The sequence below is a fragment of the Myripristis murdjan genome, chromosome 1 (assembly GCF_902150065.1).
Source record: "Myripristis murdjan chromosome 1, fMyrMur1.1, whole genome shotgun sequence".
NCBI classification, from domain to species: domain Eukaryota; kingdom Metazoa; phylum Chordata; class Actinopteri; order Holocentriformes; family Holocentridae; genus Myripristis; species Myripristis murdjan.
This window is the reverse complement of record NC_043980.1, coordinates 29262190-29281593: the sequence shown is the minus strand read 5'-3', so window position 1 is coordinate 29281593 and position 19404 is coordinate 29262190. Positions and strand designations below refer to the sequence as shown.

General features: G+C 42.3%; 1 protein-coding gene across 1 annotated transcript; it reads right to left on the bottom strand.

The window, feature by feature from the left end:
- Positions 1 to 4982: 4982 nt before the first annotated feature.
- epn3b (epsin 3b) lies at positions 4983 to 19282 on the bottom strand. The gene is made up of 12 exons (XM_030058178.1): positions 19142 to 19282; positions 14690 to 14901; positions 14093 to 14251; positions 12998 to 13081; positions 11336 to 11633; positions 10810 to 10928; positions 9780 to 9866; positions 7957 to 8080; positions 7570 to 7731; positions 6857 to 6952; positions 6061 to 6354; positions 4983 to 5969 (listed from the first exon to the last, which is right to left on the bottom strand). Exons 2-12 carry the CDS (start codon positions 14756 to 14758, stop codon positions 5671 to 5673), a joined length of 1791 nt encoding a protein of 596 aa, XP_029914038.1. The 5' UTR covers positions 14759 to 14901; positions 19142 to 19282; the 3' UTR covers positions 4983 to 5670.
- Positions 19283 to 19404: the final 122 nt, after the last annotated feature.

Genomic DNA, 19404 nt, shown 5'->3' with positions numbered 1-19404 from the left:
TTTTTTGTGTGTGTGTTACTGACATTATATATGGAGACCATCCATTTGGCCCAGCAGGAGAGCTGTGGGCCTGCCAGTTCATAGCGGTGGATGGAAGCACACAGCTCTTCATGGTTAAATATAAACCACAGTCATAAAATTAGGATGTTTAAAATGTTTCTCCTTTAAACTCACTTATTCTCACAACTATGCTCACACTATCATAGTTTATCTGTGCATGTATACCATTTCCCTGCTCAGAACCGCTCCCTGTTGCCTCCTCCTGCCCCCACCAAATGAACACCTCATGGCAACACTGTATTAAAAGTGTGCATGGCGGGCTCAACTTCTCCGGAGGCCTGGAGCCGCTGTTTATGTCTGTGACCACAGTCACACTGCACTTGATTTGTTTGGACAGAAATGCCAGACATGAACCAGAAAGAAAGTGCGTGAGTGAGTTTATGCGTGTGCATGGTTGGGTTTTCTTGATTCGTGTAGTTGCACTGTTTTAATTTGTTTCACGTGCAACACACACAAATGTTTTACAAAGACATTATGGTGGCCTTGATGAACAAAAATCACTCTCTTTCTGTATGAGTACATGTGTGCAAGAGAGAGATGGGGAGGGGGGATAGAGGTTTTCAACTAAGCTCAATGTGATGCAACCATCCCACTTTGCAGTGATGTCACAAAGAGCCCTGAACATTTGGAATTCTTTTATCCAAAGATAAGAAAACAACTTTTAGGGTATGTTTCAGGTACTTATGTGGACATATCTTGCCAGTGTTGTAAGGACTAGACAAACAAATTCTGATTTATAGTCTGATTTGTGTTACGCCACATTCATTTTTTGCATTTGTAGCGCCCCCTAGTGGTCAGTTTGAATGAGGTTTTTATGCCTCTTGGATTCTTTTAATTTTAGTCACTCAGTGTCAGGCCCAACACATGAGAAGAGCTACATATTAGACTTTGTGTTATCATCTGTTTTTTTCGGTCTCCAACCTTGACATTGTTGATACTGGTGTCTCAGACTATCTTATGGTTATGTTTGTATCCACTTGGTCCTGCCAGCTCTTTGGCTTGTAAAGTTGGCCCTTTCAGTTTTAAAAGTGCAATTGTGCAACCCCTCCTGTGGAAACCTAGCCTAGACCTTTATTAGCTCCATAATACATCGCTGATCTACATATTCCCCAGGTCATCCTCACTACAAGTCCTCCCAGTCATCCAACCACATCTCAAAACCAAAGGTGACCAGGCTTTTTCTGTCAGTGCTCCAAAGCTCTGGGACAGCCTCCCTTCCCAAATTAAGTCTTGTTCCACCACCGACACTTTGAAATCAAATTTAAAGACCCCTTATGTTTCCTCTCACTTTTAGTTCAGTCTGAGGTGGCCCAATGTCAAGTCCACTCTTAATTTATCTCTAACATCCTTTTTTGAGTTTTAATCTACTGATGGTTTTATTCAGTTTTTGCTTCCTCATAACATCTTATTTCTTATCTTAATATTTGATTTTACCCTTTTGTGTTTATTTATATTGTAAACCCTTCTGCCACATCTGTAAAGCACTTTGGGTGAAGTCCTGTTGTTTTTAAATGTAATATCTATAATTGTGTGTGTGTGTTTGTGTGTGTGTGTGTGTGTGTGTGTGTGTGTGTATACATGTAAGACTTTTTGAGCCTTGTCAAAGAAAAATTTCTGGCACCTTCTGGGTCAGACAATAAAATTCTATCTATCTATATAAGTAAACTGACTTTACTTCTTTACTTGACTTCTTGACTACTTGATTCTGGATATGAAGATGTACTGATTTCTCGTCCTATATGTGATGTCTGCTTTGGCACTACAAATGCCTATTTGTCATTCCAGTAAAGCACTGAAATTGAGAACTCCTCATGATGGAAGTAGAGATCCATGCCACCCCAGAGTGCCTATCATTCCAGCGGCTGTTTGAACTTTTCACCACTCAGAGCCCTGCCTCAGTTCTCCTGTATGACATCATACAATAGAACAAGCCCTGCCTCAGTTGTGCTGTATGATGCCAACAGAGCTCAAACATCATCAGAGCAGGGTTTCCTATAAAAGCAGCATGCCTTTGCAAAATTGTGTCTCTGCAGTGCCGCTGCAGTCTCAGGACCACATTGCTGGGACCATATCGGGGATGTAATGGACTGAGACATTTTTGCACGTGACGAGACCATGTCCTTCTTCCGGTCTGAGTGCCTGATTTTTTTGTATTTGCCAGTGTATATAGATATTTGAATATTTGGTATACGTACTGATTTCTTGTCCTGTGTGTGAGTAGTGAGAAATGTGGCTTTCAAAAAATTCAAAATGGAGGGAAAATCCAATATAACAGACCTATAGATTATTGTGACAAATTTGTGGACTGGGGATTGATGGATGTCTGTACCAAGTACTGTGTAAATTGGACTAATGGCATAGAAGTAACGAATTTTTAAAATACAAAATTTTCACCTTTAATTGTAGTGCCAACATCAGGCCGACTGGTTCACATTTTCTGGGCAGCATTTGTACACATCTTCCAATTAACATGCAAAATTTCATGTCAGAGTTCATGTTTCTGAAAACGAAGGAACATGCTACTACTACCACTACTACTACTATACTGCTGCTACTACTACTACTACTACTACTACTAACAACAACAACAATAATAATAATAATGATGATAAACCAGAGCAAAAACAAAAGGGTTTCAGCCCTGTGTGAACCTCTAATAAATTCATACATGCGGTTCTCCATTCAATGTTTACTATAGTAGTACTACGCTGCCACCTGCTGGTCATTGAGTGAAGCTGAACGCATGTCATCTGTATTCTTGATAGAAGTGGATGAATATTCAGTATGTTTAATAAAAAGTTATTTCATCATTAGGATTATTAAGAAGTGGTAAAAGAGACAGACCTTCAGTGATGCAATCCCAAAGAGAAAGAGAGCAGGAGTGGAGAGGGAGTTGGGGGAAGGGGTTAATTTCGATCACATTTCCATGACTAATGCATAATTTAATATGGGACTATTTGGCTATTGTGCCTATTATGTATTATAAAGTTTCATATTGTTCCTGTGTCTAAAACTCAAAGTGATTTTCATTGTTTAACTTTGTTTTGAAGGATTACTGACTCCTCTCTAGGTTGGCAAAGTTATACAACCTTTGATTTTATGAAACCTTTTCAAAACCAGTCAATGAAACTGAAAAATGCACAGTGGTCAAACTGAAAGCAAGGCTGTTTTTCTTAGCTCTGGAGAGGCTGACATTTCAAAGATAGGTGGTTTTCATCAGGCAAGATCAATATACTGTATGTTGACCTAAGGATGTCATATATACCCACATACGTAGTTCAGTGGTGAGCTAGCAGGAGCTAGAACGGATTCAGTGCTTGAAGTTGCTTGAAGACACATCAGCAGGGTAGGTTTTTTTTTTTTTTTTTTTTTTTTTGCCAACAAGGATTTTGAACCCAGGTCAAAAGTTTAAAGTACAGTCTGCAACACAGCACCACAGTGTAGCTAGGAGAGCAACACTGCAGGGCTGAGTGGGCTGAAATAGGACAAAGATTACAATGTACACTCACACGCACAAGCCTGTACGTGTATGTGGGTGGCTGCATCATGTGCCTATGCACACATGGCTCTTGCTCTGCCTCTTATTGTAGCTCAGTTTGTTTGCCCATATGAATGAGGAAACACAAAGGAAAAATAGAAAAGGAGAAAAATTCAAATGTGACATTAAAAAGTGAGATGACAACAAAGACAACAAAGGTGGGTAAAGTGTTATTAACAAAACTAAAAGGTGAATAAACTGCTGTTGCTGTTAAAGAATTATGGAGAGAGATTGTGTGCATGTGCGTGTGTATTTGGTCCGAAAGATAAAGATATGTCATACAGTGGTGACCCTGTAGAGATGTACCATGATCAATAAATGTACCATGATCCCTTAAGAAAAAAGGACTCCATGTATCTGATTTTCTGTCTCTCATCCTCTTGACCAGAGAAATACCAAATCCATTACTTTTTACGGACAAAACCAATGACAAACACCTTACCATATATAATGCAAACACCATTCCTTTATTGGTATAATATTTCATAATACTGTATAGATATCATTCTATTAAATATGTACCAAGCCTGTGTGTATTTATAGGCAGGCATTTCACATTCAAGTCCAGGTTCAGTGCAGTGATGACCAAACATCTTGTCTTGTCACCGTTTCTCTCATTCCTGACAGCAGTGAATGAGGAGCAGAGGAAAGGGGAGGATGCTTCTTTCTACATCAGCTTATAATCTCAAACCATTTTTCCTTTCCTATCTTTCCTATCTCTTCACCTTTCCTCTCTCCTCTATTCCTCCCTCCTCTTATTGGTTCTTTGCCCTCTCATTTTCCACATGTATGCATCTGACATTAAGTCACCAATATCCCCGTCATTCTTTTGCTCAATTGGTTGCAGACTAATGCCTTTCCGTTTTGTAAGGTTGAATCTCATTGGCTGAGGGACAGAGTGGTCTCCCTGAGGTCCTCCTCAATGGTGCCAACATGAACCAGCCCGGAATGCATTGTGGGTCAGCTGTAGAGACAGGCACGCGGGTCCGATAGGGTACAATCAGTGATCTGGATAGGTCCAGACTGAGACAGTTAGGTCTGGCGTAGGCTGGTTGAGTCCTGTTTTGAATCCACCTGGGTCCTTGTCGTGGCTATTGGCCTCAAAGGACAAGTAATATATTTAATGTAGAACCAGTTTGTATAGAGCTTTCTAGATCTAATGTAACAAGGCAACGTAAAATAGATAACATCATGTGAATGCAGGGAAAAATACCTGAGTCAAGTAGTACTTGAACACTGCTGAGTGTTTGCTTGAATCAAGCAGGTGTGGCTAATACTGGTGGGACCTCAGCAATGTTTCAGTTGTGCCAAGAAAGCTCAAGATACTATTGACTCATCAGAAAAAGAGCATATATTTTATGTGGACTCATCTTAGGTGATCAAGAGAAGTTTTGGGTTTGTGTGTGTGAGGATAATGCGTCTCAAGGGAATGCATTCATGCTCTCGGTGAAGCAGCAGCAGTAAGGATCCTGGTGAATCTAGTTGGATGCTGGAGGTTACAATCAACAATCAGAGTGTGTGGCTTTGTCCCTTCATCTTCTAAAGTTACATTTCTGGTTCTGTGGTCTAAGGGTGCTCAGAGCTGTCTCTGTTGATGGGGAAAGGCATCGAGGAGACGGCCAAGATACACCCTGTTGCTGCGGTGATGTGTGTCTGCGCACAAGTGCTTGTTTGAGTCTGTGCATGTGACGGCGTGCGCATATGCATCCGTGCCATGTCTGCATGTGCATAATGTTTGTGTGTACATGTGTCTATGCACTTCCATGTGCACCTGATTGCATGTTTGTGTGTGTTGATGTGATGTTAATAATAATATTTTTTATTCAAGAGTTCAAGGTATAGCAGCTGATGTGTCTTGAGACAGACACAAATACATCCAGTACAAGCTTTATCCACTTCAAGTGTTCACGCTGACATCAGATCAGGATCCATAATTCAGTTCAGGCTCATTTAAACTCATTCCAATCCAGAATCTGCTTTAGGCATAGAATAATCAAAGCCCAAACTGTAAGAGTCCATTTCATTGTCTCCCTCCTCAGACTGGAGAAGGAGAGGCACTGGACGCAGACGTCTCAGAGGAAGGGGTTGTGGCTGTGTGTATGTGCCTGTGTGTGGGTGCGGGGCGCTGGCCGGGGAGAGAGGGGGAGTAGAGGTTGGGGGAGGTTGGAGGGAAGGTCCAGGAGCCCAGAGGGAGGCTGGGTGAGCGAGGAGGGGAGGACAGGAGGCTGGTGGGTCAGTGGGAGAGGCAGGGAAGGGCTATATGAGAGCATGTGGGGGGGCAGAGGTGAGGTGGAGGATGGGCGCATTTGGTTCAGGGTAAGACGAGGCTGGTCGCAGTGGAACGGGTTGGTGGGAGAGGGAGCACTCAGACCTGGAAAGACGGAAGATATTCATCGATCAGATTCATTAGCTAGGAAATGCTTTTATATTTTGTTATGTTTGTGGATGTAACTGCATGTCACCTGAGAGGAAAGGATTGTTGTGCGTCTTGGTGAGGGGATTGGGGGGTATGAGGGCATCGAGGTTGACCAGCGAGGCCCCAGTGGGTCCTAGAAAAGCCTCCGGGGTCCGACACATACGTGTAGGTGGGGCACTGAGTGGAGGCGCAAGCCGGGAAAGGTCAAACATCTCTGGGCTGGCTGATCCTCCACCATTCACCTGGGGTTTCACTGCAGAGTCGGCCCCAAATGGATCAGGCTCTGCTTCCACTTTGGGAAATGGATCAGTGTCTGCATTTGCTCCAAATGGATCTGCATCTGCACAGGAGTGGAGAAAATAATGTAAAAAAAGAGCCGTTATGGAATGAGGGTGTAATATGAGGTAACACGCTGCATTCACAAGATCAGTGGCATAGTTTCAGCTTGTTAAACCATTTCCTATGTCTGGGCTTATTGTACAAGTATGGACTATTTGTACCGCCAGCATGCCATGAACAAAATAAAATGAAATAAAATAAAACAAAATAAAACAAAACAAAATAATCTGTGGGTCACTTAAAAAAAACTTGCAGAAGAAATGCTGTGAAAATTGTCTAAACTTTGATTTGGTGGCCTTACTATGAAAGTGGTGAGAAATATTGCACAGCATTTTGAGTGAAGTTGACTATTTGAACAACAAGATTCAGCTTGTGGAACTGCAAAAAACAAGTCTGCTGGAGTATATTGTCTTTACTTATTCTTTTTGTGAGGTCTAAATTCACTTAGATAAAAGCTCTTTTCTGTAACCTGTATCTGCTGAGTGAGAGTGAGTCTGCAGTACCTGTGGGACTGACAGGCTGGGGGGAGGAGACTTGAACAACTTCTTGTTTAGGCCCCTCCTCTTTTTGCACAGAGAATGGATCTGTCTCATCAGCACCTGAGTGTCAATATGACTGCTGATGAGTACGGTACAGTCATAAACATAATAGACCAATAAGCTGTGAAAAGGCACAGTTCACCAAAAATAAAAAAATATATATTTTGCTGCTTACTGCTACTGCAGTCTATCCATTCAGATGGTTTGTATGTGATCTGGGGAGGTTTCCAAACTACAACTACAATTACAATTTCTCCTGTCTCCAGCATTCCAAAACAAGGGGACAAATATTATTCAGTGGAGCTCAAACCATCAAAAATTTATAAGAGAAAAACTAAACAGAAACAGTCCCTCCCCCCCAAAAAAGACATGGATACCCAGTATAACCAACAGCCCTAGCTGGCAACAGGTTTTGTTGGGAACCACTTCCTGCTGAAACTGTGTCTACCCACCCCAATGAGGGTGAATTAAAGGCAGAAAGATACAGTTTGCTGGTATTGAAACCTCACCTTTTTGTATTTTGGGTGAACTGTACCTTTAATATTTCAGTGTCATAACAAACATTCACTACAACTGCAACTGAATAATACTGCAACCATATAATGCAACTGCATTATATGGTTGTGTATGTGCATGCTGATGAGTGCTTAAGGCTGATCAGTATTTGAAAGACGCACCTGTATGAGATGGGCTCTTCCATCCATGATTGACGGGGCTGGAGGCCATTTCCCAGGGGTCTGTGGGGGACTTGGCCGATGGAGCCCAAGGATTGGCCACGTTGGCTGATGAGGGTGGGCCTGTCCAGGGGCTACCAATCACAGGAGTGCTGGAGTGAACTGCTACTGAGCCAGAGAGCCAAGATTTGCTTTCAGTGTAGTCCACGACATGGTTGCAGTACAGAATGTATTTACAGCACAAAACATAATTTTGGATGTTTTCTCACTGCGGGTCATTGAAACAAACCAAGTCACAAAATATAAGAAAGTACATGACAGGACAGAGGACATTACCCTAGCATTTGTGTATGTGTGAATGTGTATGTTTGTCTATGAATAGCTACCCACCTACAGAGTCCCAGGGGTCAGAATTGATGTCCGAGGTGGGCTGTGCAGAGTTCCATGGGTCATTAGAGGGGATCGGGGCCTCAGAGGAGGGGCCAAATATGTCCACCAGGTCCAGCATGGCTGACTACAGAGGGAACAAAAACCCTGTATGTACTTGTGTGTCAAATATTCATTCCCCTAATTCCAAAATTTCCTTGACTGGACAGGTCTTTGATCCATGTAGGGCTCTTCAGAGGACAGATTAAAACAGAACGTAACGGGTACTGTAACAGATCTGTGGCGGAGCGGGCGGAGCTGGGGAACTGAGGGGGTGTAACTTTGTAACAATCATGTTACAAATACAAACACAATTTAGAACAATATACCAAAAATACACTGTACTTAAAAATAGTATATTTAAAAAATCTATACGTTCAGTATGGCACTCTTTTAGTCAGTGAAGTAGATGAGACAATCTGAGGAGTGGAGTAGAAATGTCACCATTGCCAGCAGAGGTGGAAACTGAATCACTTTTCCCCAAAGAAAAGTGATTAAACTTAAGTTTTACTCAAGTCACACTGATGACGCTTTACTCACAAAGGAAGAGTTTAGCTCATTTGATTATGAATGAGGATTTATTATGATTCATTTTCAGCAGAAATGCTTCATATTTGGCATGTACAACTCTTTCCTCGTTAATAAATAATTAAATAAGTTTATTCTAAAGTACCTGAGCAGTATTTTTGGTAATCTGCCCATGTTTATGTAAACACTTCAGGAAAAAAAAAAAAAAAAAAAACACATCATTTCTACATGTGATAATTCTGTTTTCAGATTTTCTTGAAAGAAGAATTCACCCCCCTTTGGCTTTTCCACATTTTGCAGTGTTACGACCTGGAATTCAAATTGAAGCCATAAGCCACATTGGGAGTTTACCACAAGCCATGTGGGAGACACAGCAAACATGTGGAAGGAAGGTACTATGGTCAGATGAGACCATAATTGAACTTTCCACATCTTGTTAACTGTGTGAATGTGTGATGACGGTGAACTTTATGACATGTGATAGACCTTTCAGTGTTTGTGGTAGAAATGTTAGGTGTTATGTCAGTCCACGAGACATTATGAAACAGCCAGAGAAATCTGATATAAGATTATTGCAACTGCAAAACGTGGAACAAACACATGCAAAATAGTTTGCTTCCTTGGAATTCACATTTCCTGATTCTAATTACATATTTGCTTACATTTAAATTACTTAAATTTAAATGTAAACAAATGATTCAATGAATACTATTATTGTATATCTAAAAACAAACAAACAAAACAACTTCCAGTGATTTATTCGTTATAGCACCTGAAAGGCACCAGGAGCTCCACCTTAACCATGACATGCCCAGTCTCAACCTTTACATAAGATATCTGGTGCCTGATTGGTTTGTTAATGGGCTAATGAGTAAGGGAGCTTGCGTGCTACACGATAAGGAGAATGCTTTCAGGGAAATGTCATGCTGAGCTCAAGGTTAGACGAGACAAAGTCATTATCATTCCGCAGGCACCTCCTTCTCCCTCTCAGTTCTCTCTGTCGTTTCTCTCTCTAACCTCACCAATTATGCTGATGTGTGTGTTTTTGTCCAGTCTCTCTCCCATTCGCTCTCTCACCGCAAACACAAAACAGGCTTGAGCGGTCTGCACGATAGCCTACACTTCTCTAAATGCCTACCAAGAACCACCCACAAACAAAAAATCCCCAACCCACCTTTCCTTACAGAAACACATGCATAGAGCACTCAAGGACGCATGCTCCCACTCTCTCTCTCTCTCTCTCCCTCTCTCTCACTCACCTCTCGTGTCCCTGACTGGCTCTCTCTCCTGCTTTCATCCAGGGCCTTCTGTAACAACGACTCGTCTCCTTGGCAACAGCGCTGCTCCTGCAGAGGCGGCATCGTGACATCATCAGCATCATTACCGCGGCAATGCTGTAGATGCATGCATACACACACTGGCATAAAGAAACACTCTTTGGCTTGGGCCGGTGAAATGACAGCTCTGGCGGCTTTTTGTGCTGTTAAAATATTTAGTTGACAAAGAGCAGAGGCTGGTTTAGTCCAAGAAGAGAGAGACACAGAGGAAAAACACAACGCAGAAATTGTTCCAACATTGTTTCTGGTGGTTTGAGCATTATTTGTGATGAAAACGTGAGATGAGGGTACAGAAAGGACACAAAAACTACAGTCTCAAAGCAATACTTAAGGAAGAGAGGGCAGAGAGATGAGGGAAACACAAGCTGTGGTCATACAGTTTGATAACCACTGAGAAAAAGGGGTCCTGGTGGGTTGAAGGAGGAGCAGAGGAGGTGAAGGTAGAGGATATGATGAGAAGAGAAACATTTTAGTTCAGATGGAAGATTAAATTCACACACAGACCCAGAGCTCAGATCACAGAGGTTTAATAGCTGTTTGCACAAAATATTAGGGTGTGAGGCATCTGTGTGTACGTACGTGTGTGTACCTGCTCATACTCCTTTTTGCTAAGGCTTAAAGCAATCTGTAGTTGTGTGTCTTCATTCATCGCCATGGTAACGGGAGTAGGAAGGGCTAGCTAGATGAAGGTGGGTGAATGTTGAGAACATTTACAACATTTCATTATCAGGATCATCAAGAAGCAGTATGAAATGTGTGGCTCAGCCTAAAACGTACTGAGTGATCAGAGAGAGACAAAGAAAGACAGGAAGTCAGGAAGGTGGGGGGACATAACGCTGTCCAAGAGGAGGACTGGAGAAAGAGTCTGCAGTCTGGAAAAGAGAGGGGTGATCACACCACAGTTACTGAAAGCATAAGTACATGACACAGGTTCCCAGAATGTGTGTTTTACCTTCTGACTCTCCTCCCTGCTCATAGCTAAGGCCAGCTGCAGCTGCAACTCCTCTTCCCCGCTGGTCTGAGGGCGAGCCTGTTCCAGATCTGAGGCCGCACGAGGAGACGAGGATGAAGCTGGAGGATGTACAGAGGAAGAAGCTTAATGAGAGATTGAGGGAATTTTGCAGTTGGGACACATAGTTGGCAAAAAGGGGGTCAGTGGTGGTTAAGAATGACGGAAGAGAAATAAGCAGGTTCAAACAGGGATAGCCAAAGTGACAGAGACATGAAGGGAAGGACGGAGGATGGAGCTGATCTGAATATTTGCAGGCTTACACTGCATTATTGATAATCTATCTGATGGATTGTCCTGGGTGCTGGCCTAGACCACATAATAATCTTTACTGGGGATGAGGGGATCAGCCTGAATATTGCTGTGTATTTTTAACTACGCATCTTCATCTGTTTATTAAAAAAGCGCCACCAAATGAAAGGAGGCTTTCAGTGCTCTAGATAAGCAGAGACTTTAAATACCCACTCACAGTTAAAGGAGGACGGAGAGCCTCTGGAGCGGCTGAATTCCTCCCCATAGAGCACCGCCATGCTGGGCTGGCTGGTTCGCCTGCCAGGGTGGTAAGAGGGGGGTGCGCCTCCGTACACGCCCCCTCCCCCTCCGCTGCCTCCCCCGGCCATGCGCTCCTTAGTCTTCAGCGCTTGGCTTCTCTCCTGGCGAAGGCGCTCCTCGTCCCGGAGGAGACACACCAGCTGGCGCGCCTTTTCCCTCACATTGGCCCCCTGGTCTCTGCCGTCACGGTCCACATATTGAAAGTCACGCAGCGTCTGAACCACACAGGCAAACAACATCACAGGGATTTCATGGAGATCATGGGTCATCTTTTTGGTCACTGCTTCATTCTAGTGTAAAAGCTGTAGCAAAACTTCATTTGTCTGAACCTCTGGCACAATGAACATAACATAGTAACTCCTTTCAACTCAGGATGTGGACTTTTCAGCTTAGTGACAGAGCTTGCCTTTGATGCTATGTTCACCTGTTTCAAAGAATAATCAATTATGAATTTTCAGGGACTGGAATGGGAGAGCGCGTCTTTTAAACATTAGGGAAAGGAGAAGGAGAAACTTAAGCCTGGTGCAGATTTTTTTTTTTTTTTTTTTTTTTTTTTTTTTTTGCATTGTAACCTTTTTTTTTTTTTTATTTCACCAAGTGGACATAAAGTACAGACAGTAGACATACAGTACGAAACACAACAGCCAGCACAATTGCAGTTACAATGACATGTATATAGGAAGTGTGTGTGTGTGTGTGTGTGTGTGGGTGTGTGGGTGTGTGTGTTTGTGTGTGTGCGTGTGTGTGCGTGTGCGTGTGTGTGCGTGTGTGGGTGAAGTAGCAGAAGGTATGGTGTTATTATATCCGATATGGTATAGGTAATATAATACGGATAACTAAACAATAAAGTAACGATCAAATAAAAATAAATAAATAATTAAATAAATAAATAAATAGATGATAATAATAACAATAATAATAATAATAATAATAATGATGATAAAAAAAAAAAAAAAAAAAAACATACATATACGCCTGGTGCAGATTTTGTCAACACACATTGAAGAGACGGTGAAAAGGCCTAAAGACAGCAACATTACTGGCCTACAGGAGATGGTATTGGTTTATAGCCCATCACCCTCGCAAGCATGGGGAGAAGATGCAAACACCTTTCTGTGTGGAGTTTGCATGTTCTGCTTGTGTTTGTGTGGGTTTCCTCTGGGTGCTCCAGTTTCCTCCACCATCAAAACATGTATGTCAGGTTAATTCTGCTGTCAGTGCACTTGACAAAGGCACTGATATAGAACTGGAGTTGTAACCTGGGCGCTGCACACTGGCTGTCCACTGCTGCTAATACTTAGGATGGGTCACATGCACAGATCAAATTTCCCTATGGGGATGAATAAAGGATAACTACACTTAACTTAACTTATCATTACTTCTCAAAAGTTCTCCACAAAGCACAGATGAGTTTCAGGGTGGTGTGTTCTGCATATGCAAATCTGCAAATCTTTAAATATGTTAATAAAGCAGTTTGGTGTTTTTCAGCCATCAAATCATTGCTTTACCCTGAACCAACTCAGTTCCTGAGGGGTTCAGATTGCTGGGGTTATACTGTATTGTAGAGGCAGACCAGTACCTGAATGGTGAAGGCGTTCTCACGGCACTGCTGGGCCACTCTCTCTGAGCCCGTCTTCAGCAGGTAGTCCAACAGCGTCAGGGCCTGGAGTCAAACACTGGTTACCATACTGACATCCAGAATGTAATCCATAATGTTTTTACTTTAGATAATTGGCTAAGACCCTCGTCCAGAGTAACCTACACTGAATGGAACACAAGAATAATCTTCAGATCCTAGATAACAAACACTGCATGCAGCTACAAGTGAAAAGCGCATTGAGATGGATGGAAAGAGGAGATAATAGCTTGGAAGTGGCTGAGGTTTTCCGAAAGCCAATCTTGTGACATCTTCCTCCAGCTGCCGAAAGCTTTGTATATTCATATTGCAAGGCAAGAACGGCGGTGAGGTGAGGACAGGCAGGCAGGTGAGGACAGGCAGGCAGGTGTAGAGGAAAGCGGACAGGAGATTAAAAGAGGAGGCAACGTCAGACAGGATTGTGAGGGTGTTGGAGAAAGACAAGGCATCAGAAGTGGTAAGGACAGGATAGAGGATGAGAGGGGAGGAAAGATGAAGCGATCAAATGCTACACAATGGTGATACAGTATGCAGTGAGGCAGGGTTTCTAGAGAACCATTTCTTGCCCAACAACACTGACAAACTGTATCTATCCACCTCCAATGAGTACAGTTTTCCAGGGTTCTTTGCCAGCAAATAGCACCCTATGAAAGCCTCCGAGGGCTATGGATTATGTCAGGTATCCACGTCATTATTTTTAGAGAGAAGTATTGCCCTTGAGTTTTCCACTCTGTTTTGAGCTCCACTTAAGAATACCCATCCTGCCCCACTGTATTCGGTTGCCAGGAGACGGTGAAGACCATGTCAGACTGGAAACTTCACCAAATGACGCAGAAACTATCTGGATGGACAGATCACACGAGGGCGATGTGGGAAAATATCTTATATTTTGGGTGAACTGTGAGGAAGGGGACGTGCACACCGCCCAAAAGAAAAGGATTCAGAATTTAATAGACTCGTCAAGTTTGACAGAGAGCAAAGCAATAGTGATCACAGTCATCACAGTGGGAACATCCTTTCGTTTACATATGTGATCACCTTGTAGACGTGTCTCCAGTTCTTGCCGCTGTCATTGAGGCGTTTCCAAACCATGCCCATCACCTCGGCAAACGCCACCACGTTGAAGGTCAGGTCAGCGATCTCTGACATGAGAGATGAGGAAGGGCCCCATGGATCGTTAGAGGTGGCCTCGCGAACCTGCATGTCACCAGAGAAGGAACCAAAATTTACGTTTTACTTCACATTTACATTCATGCATGCACCTGATGCTCTTCTCTGCAGCAAACTGAAATAAGTGCAACAGGTGAATAAGGACTGAAAAGGTCCAAGCAAAGCTCTGTATCACCAGCATATTCATCTATAATAGAGAAGTGCCCACTAAGGAAATAAGAGTCATTAAAAGATTATTGGTTTGATTTGCTGCTATATGACATGATGAGAACACCAGTGTAATAGTAAAGGCTCTAACTCATCATCAGTCTTACAAATTAAAAAATACACATTGGAGATATTTAAAGTTAAATCTTCGACCTGTACACCCTACACACTGATGTTATATTATATGCGTAGGCTTTATATGAGAGCCACTGCACCTCAGTGACACATGAAATGAAACAAGCAGTTGAGTTATAATACCTTGATTTCTGCCTCTGAGTAGTTGTGTACAATGTTCTTCACCTGCCGGCGCAGGGCTGAGGTTGTCATGGTGACAGAGATGATGGAGTGAATGGAGGGAAAGAAAGTCAACAACAAACCCTCGACAGGTGGAAGGAGGAACGTAGACCGGAGTTGGGGGAGGTAGTTACGGCAGAGAAGGCTCCTCTGTTCTGTCAGGAGTTAGGAATACACTGTAGGAAAGAAACAGGGGATTTTAAAACAATTTGTAGTATCTGTCCAAGTCAAATCCTACAGTAAAGTTATATGTCTATCTCACTTTTTCTACAGTGAGTTAATTAAGCATTAATTCCAACTAAACAATCATGGGTGAAAGTAGGGAGTTTACTTGGCTCAGTTCATTCCATTTCACTAAACCTCCATGAACATCTGTTGTTCTACTGAGATAAAAATCTAGAGACCAACAGGTTAAGTGGATGCTTCTCTACATCCACTTATCTTGTCTGATTGAAAATGCATCGAACAAGACAACTGTGAGAAATAATAACTCCATACACCCAGGCTGAGAGAGGAAAGGACACGAGAAATCAAGGTAAACACTTCAACCATTGATTTAACACGGATTGTAGGCCCTTTGCTCCCAATCTTTATCTATCTGCTTCAATCATAACATAGTGAGAGATATAAACATGGACCGAATACTGTGATAAAATGAGCGGGCCGCTGTTAGCGCCCACTCAAGAAGGAAGTGGGTCATAAAAAAGTGCTGGCGCTCAGGTGTCTGACGAGCATTCCTGATAGCTTATTTTATTCAGGCCAACATGAGCACATGCGCGTCTGTATGCATGGACACACACACACAGACACACACACACAACCCATTTCCACTTCCAAATTCATATTTCAGTAAGGACTTAAGGGAATTCATCATTAAGGACTCTTGTGATACTTCTTCCTCTCTCTGTGCCTGGGAGCTTTCACAGACACAGCCCATAATTAACCTACTAAACCGAAGCTGATCTAGGGTAACCCCACTAAAACAAAACCCATTTCATTAAACACTGGCCTACTAAACTGTCAAATGCACCCCAATAAAGATGGTCATACTTTTTCAACTAAATCAACTGTGTAGTCATCAGTTGGCCTAAAGGAAACTACAGCGTAAGAACGGCTTGAAAAATCAAGATAGAGTTTTGAAACTGAGAAAACCGAGCTGATGGCAGCTGGTGCTTCCAGGGAGGCTGAAGGTAGGCTCAATCACAGGCATGTTGATACTGTCAACATTTGCACATGCTATGTTAATTTCGGCATTCTCTTCTCCTTTCCTCTCTTCTGATAGTGACAATTGGCAATCCTAACAAGTATACTGAATGATATCTCTGTCTCTTGTTTCCAAATATCGTTTTCATATTCTAGTGACACAGTAGTATCCTGTCCGTGGGATACACACACAGTGAAAGGAACTATATCTAACGAGTACGCAGCTTACATGAAAAGCGTCTCCTGAAATCTTAATGACACAAAGTTTCACTGTTTGTTTGTAAAGCACTCATACTTTGTTGCTTTTATGAAACTCATAAAATCATCTGTGCCTAAAAAGTTCACCAAGTCGCCTTTTGGAACAGTTATGCATTGTCTGGAAACAAATCCACAGAGTTTTGTGAGCCCTTTGTGCATTTCAGAACATGTCTTTTTGACAGTGTGAGCCTCAACATGAATCCAAGAAAGTCAGAAATTCAAATTCATTCTTGCTTTACACTTCCACTAATGTCTTTTCAGTTTCAAGAAAAGTTTCATAATGCCAAGATCTGCTGCAGCTGATAATGTAATTACTTCTGAATTTTACATTAAGTTATTAAAATGTGACCAAATGCTATAAAATGTACCAAAATGCCCGTTTTATAAGGTTTGGAAGTAAAGAACCATGTTAAAATAACAAATTATTGGATAATGCAGTGACACCACATATATAGCACAAATACAGTATATTAAATAGCAATTCTTACTTCATCAGAGGTGTAGTATATTTTAACTGATGATGTAATCATATTAACTGATAATAAATAGGAATAACGAAATAACTGAAATTATGATGCAATTAGTCAATATTGTCATCACTCCATCAGATAAACTTCTGCACCCCTTTCAAGGTAATAACAATGTAATAATTTGATGCTTGATGTTAGTACATTAGCAGGTTTTACAGTAATACATGAGCAACCCATTTAGAGGGGCATTTTTTTCACCATCTCTGTTATTACATCATTACTTGTTACAAGATCTCATTAGCAAGAACTTCTACTTCAGAGCCTGACACTCAGTTTTCATGTCACATTTCTCTCCACATTCAGAGCAAGCAAAACACTACTACTACTATTACTACTACAGCAACAGCTACTACTATGGCCACTCCTACTAAAAATAGGCCTGTCGGTAATAGTAATAATAACAGAGGAAGAAGAAAAGGAAGAGGAAGAGGAAGAAGCTAATTGCTCTTTTGATTTTGATAGAGTAACAATGTTTTATTTTTGTTCTGCTCACAGGTGCTGTGTGGCCAAAGGCCACAGTGCTTAACAGACTAAAAAGTCTCTAATGCCAGTGCCTCTAGTGACATTGTGTGTGTCTGGGAAAATAGAAAAGTTTTTACTCAATGGCACCCCTGCTATTCATCAACACACCACAAAGGTTGCTCCAGTCATAGGATGCCTTGTCCTGTGGAAATGCATACATCAGCAAAAGTACTGAGGAACTGCAATACACACAGAAGGGACACAGACAGAAAAGGGTGAGAGGAGAGTGAGTCTGTGTGTGTTTGTGCATGTGCAAGAGACAAAGGGAGGTAGACACAGAGGATGAAGGGCACAGGGAAGGAAGTAAAGCTCAGCAACTTCAACCAGTATCACCTTTCTGCAAAATCATCTTCGGCTCTGTGCTCTGACACATCAGACACACACACACACACACACACACACACACACACACACACACACACACATTAGCAGAAGCTGCTGCTTGCTATGGATTGTTTCAAAACATTACAGGTTCTGTCCTTCTCTGCTCTTTTTGTCCCATGATCTGACCCCTGTAGCCACTACAGATAATTCACAATGTGGCTGGCACTGAGGAGGCAGTAATACAATCTGTCTCTGTGTTGCAGCATGTGGGCACTTTTAAAACAAACTGTGGGAACCAGGAATAGGAATCCCAGGTAAAGGAATTAGCAGAATATGAGAAAGTGAGAGACAAAGATAACATAACAAGCAAGAAATTGTTATGTGTGATCATAGCAAATTATTTGTATTTTACAGACCCTTGATGAGGGTGAGCAAATAGGCCTGGATTACAAGGGCCTCAGTGCAAAAATATTCACCACCCCCCTGATTGCCAGTAATCATCATTCCACCCTCTTCCTTCTGTCCTATAAACCACCCACCTAGTCATATACCCACCTCATCAGTAAGATTACACAAACAATACTAATGGTTCATTACACAACTTTAAAAGATAGTCAAGATAGTATGCGCATTGTCTGGGAATGTGAAGATGTTAATTGTACTGAGAAGTGAATCAGAGATGTCAAAACATGTGCCCTGCTAGTAATCCAGGAATGGAATCATCTTTAAAATACCCACATTACACTAAGAAAAAGGGGTGAAGAGCCAGGAAAGCTAAATGGGAGCACTGCCTGCCCTGGAAAGTAAGTCACAGCGATTGAGTTTATAACCTGACATGACCTCCTCTGATGCATAAACATATCTGCACTCTGCAATGCCTCTGACAAATAGATTAGAATAGTAAATTGATGAAACCCAGAGAGCTCTGGCTGAGATAAAGTTGTGTTACGTCACTCCCACAACGTATGTCGGTGCGCATGCTCAGTGAAAAAGCAGGTGTACTGTATGGGGATTTTTCCCTAGCAAAGCGAGGGGGTTTGTAATTGACTTAAATTCTTTCTCCACACCCTTTCCCCATAATGTTAACTCTATCCCGAACCATAATAAACCAAAATCCCCTCGCTTTGCTGTGAAAGAAAAGCATCATTGTATTTGACAGGTGGCGATAGGGGGCGTTGACATGGTTTGCATACATCCAATACATTGACAGCCACCACCACCACCACCACCACCACCACCACACACACACACACACACACACACACACACACACTCGCGCGTATATACACGCCCCCTCTTGTGGTGCACTCCCTGTGCGGTTTGCCATGTGTAGATCCCTGCAAGGCCAACGTACAGCATTGTCTGAGGTGTCGAGCACATGGACTAAATTTGGGTATTTATAAATACCTCAGTCTCAATCAGATTTTCTGAGTTGCCATTAAATATAGCCGAGGGTGCTCAGCCACAAGATGATTTGAACTGTAACCTACATTAGGAAAACAAATAATAATAATAATGATAAAAAAAAAAAAAAAACACTAAACCCACATCCCCAGTTATTTTACAGCATGCCGCTTACTTTGCCATTGCTCATCTCTCGCCTTGTCCACTGAGCATCTCCGCCTGTGCTGTTTTGCTCCCCCAGTCCACAGCGTCGATAGATCCGATATTTCCCCTGAGCTGAGGCTGCCTGATTTTAGCAGCAACGGCGCAGAGCAGGGCAGTCCCCGCACCTATTTGTCCGGCAAACGTGAGGCAAAGGCCGAATACCTTTTTGTTTTTCCAATCCAAGCCTACGCTGGATGATGGATGAGCCAACAGATCAGGCAGCGGTGAAATCCG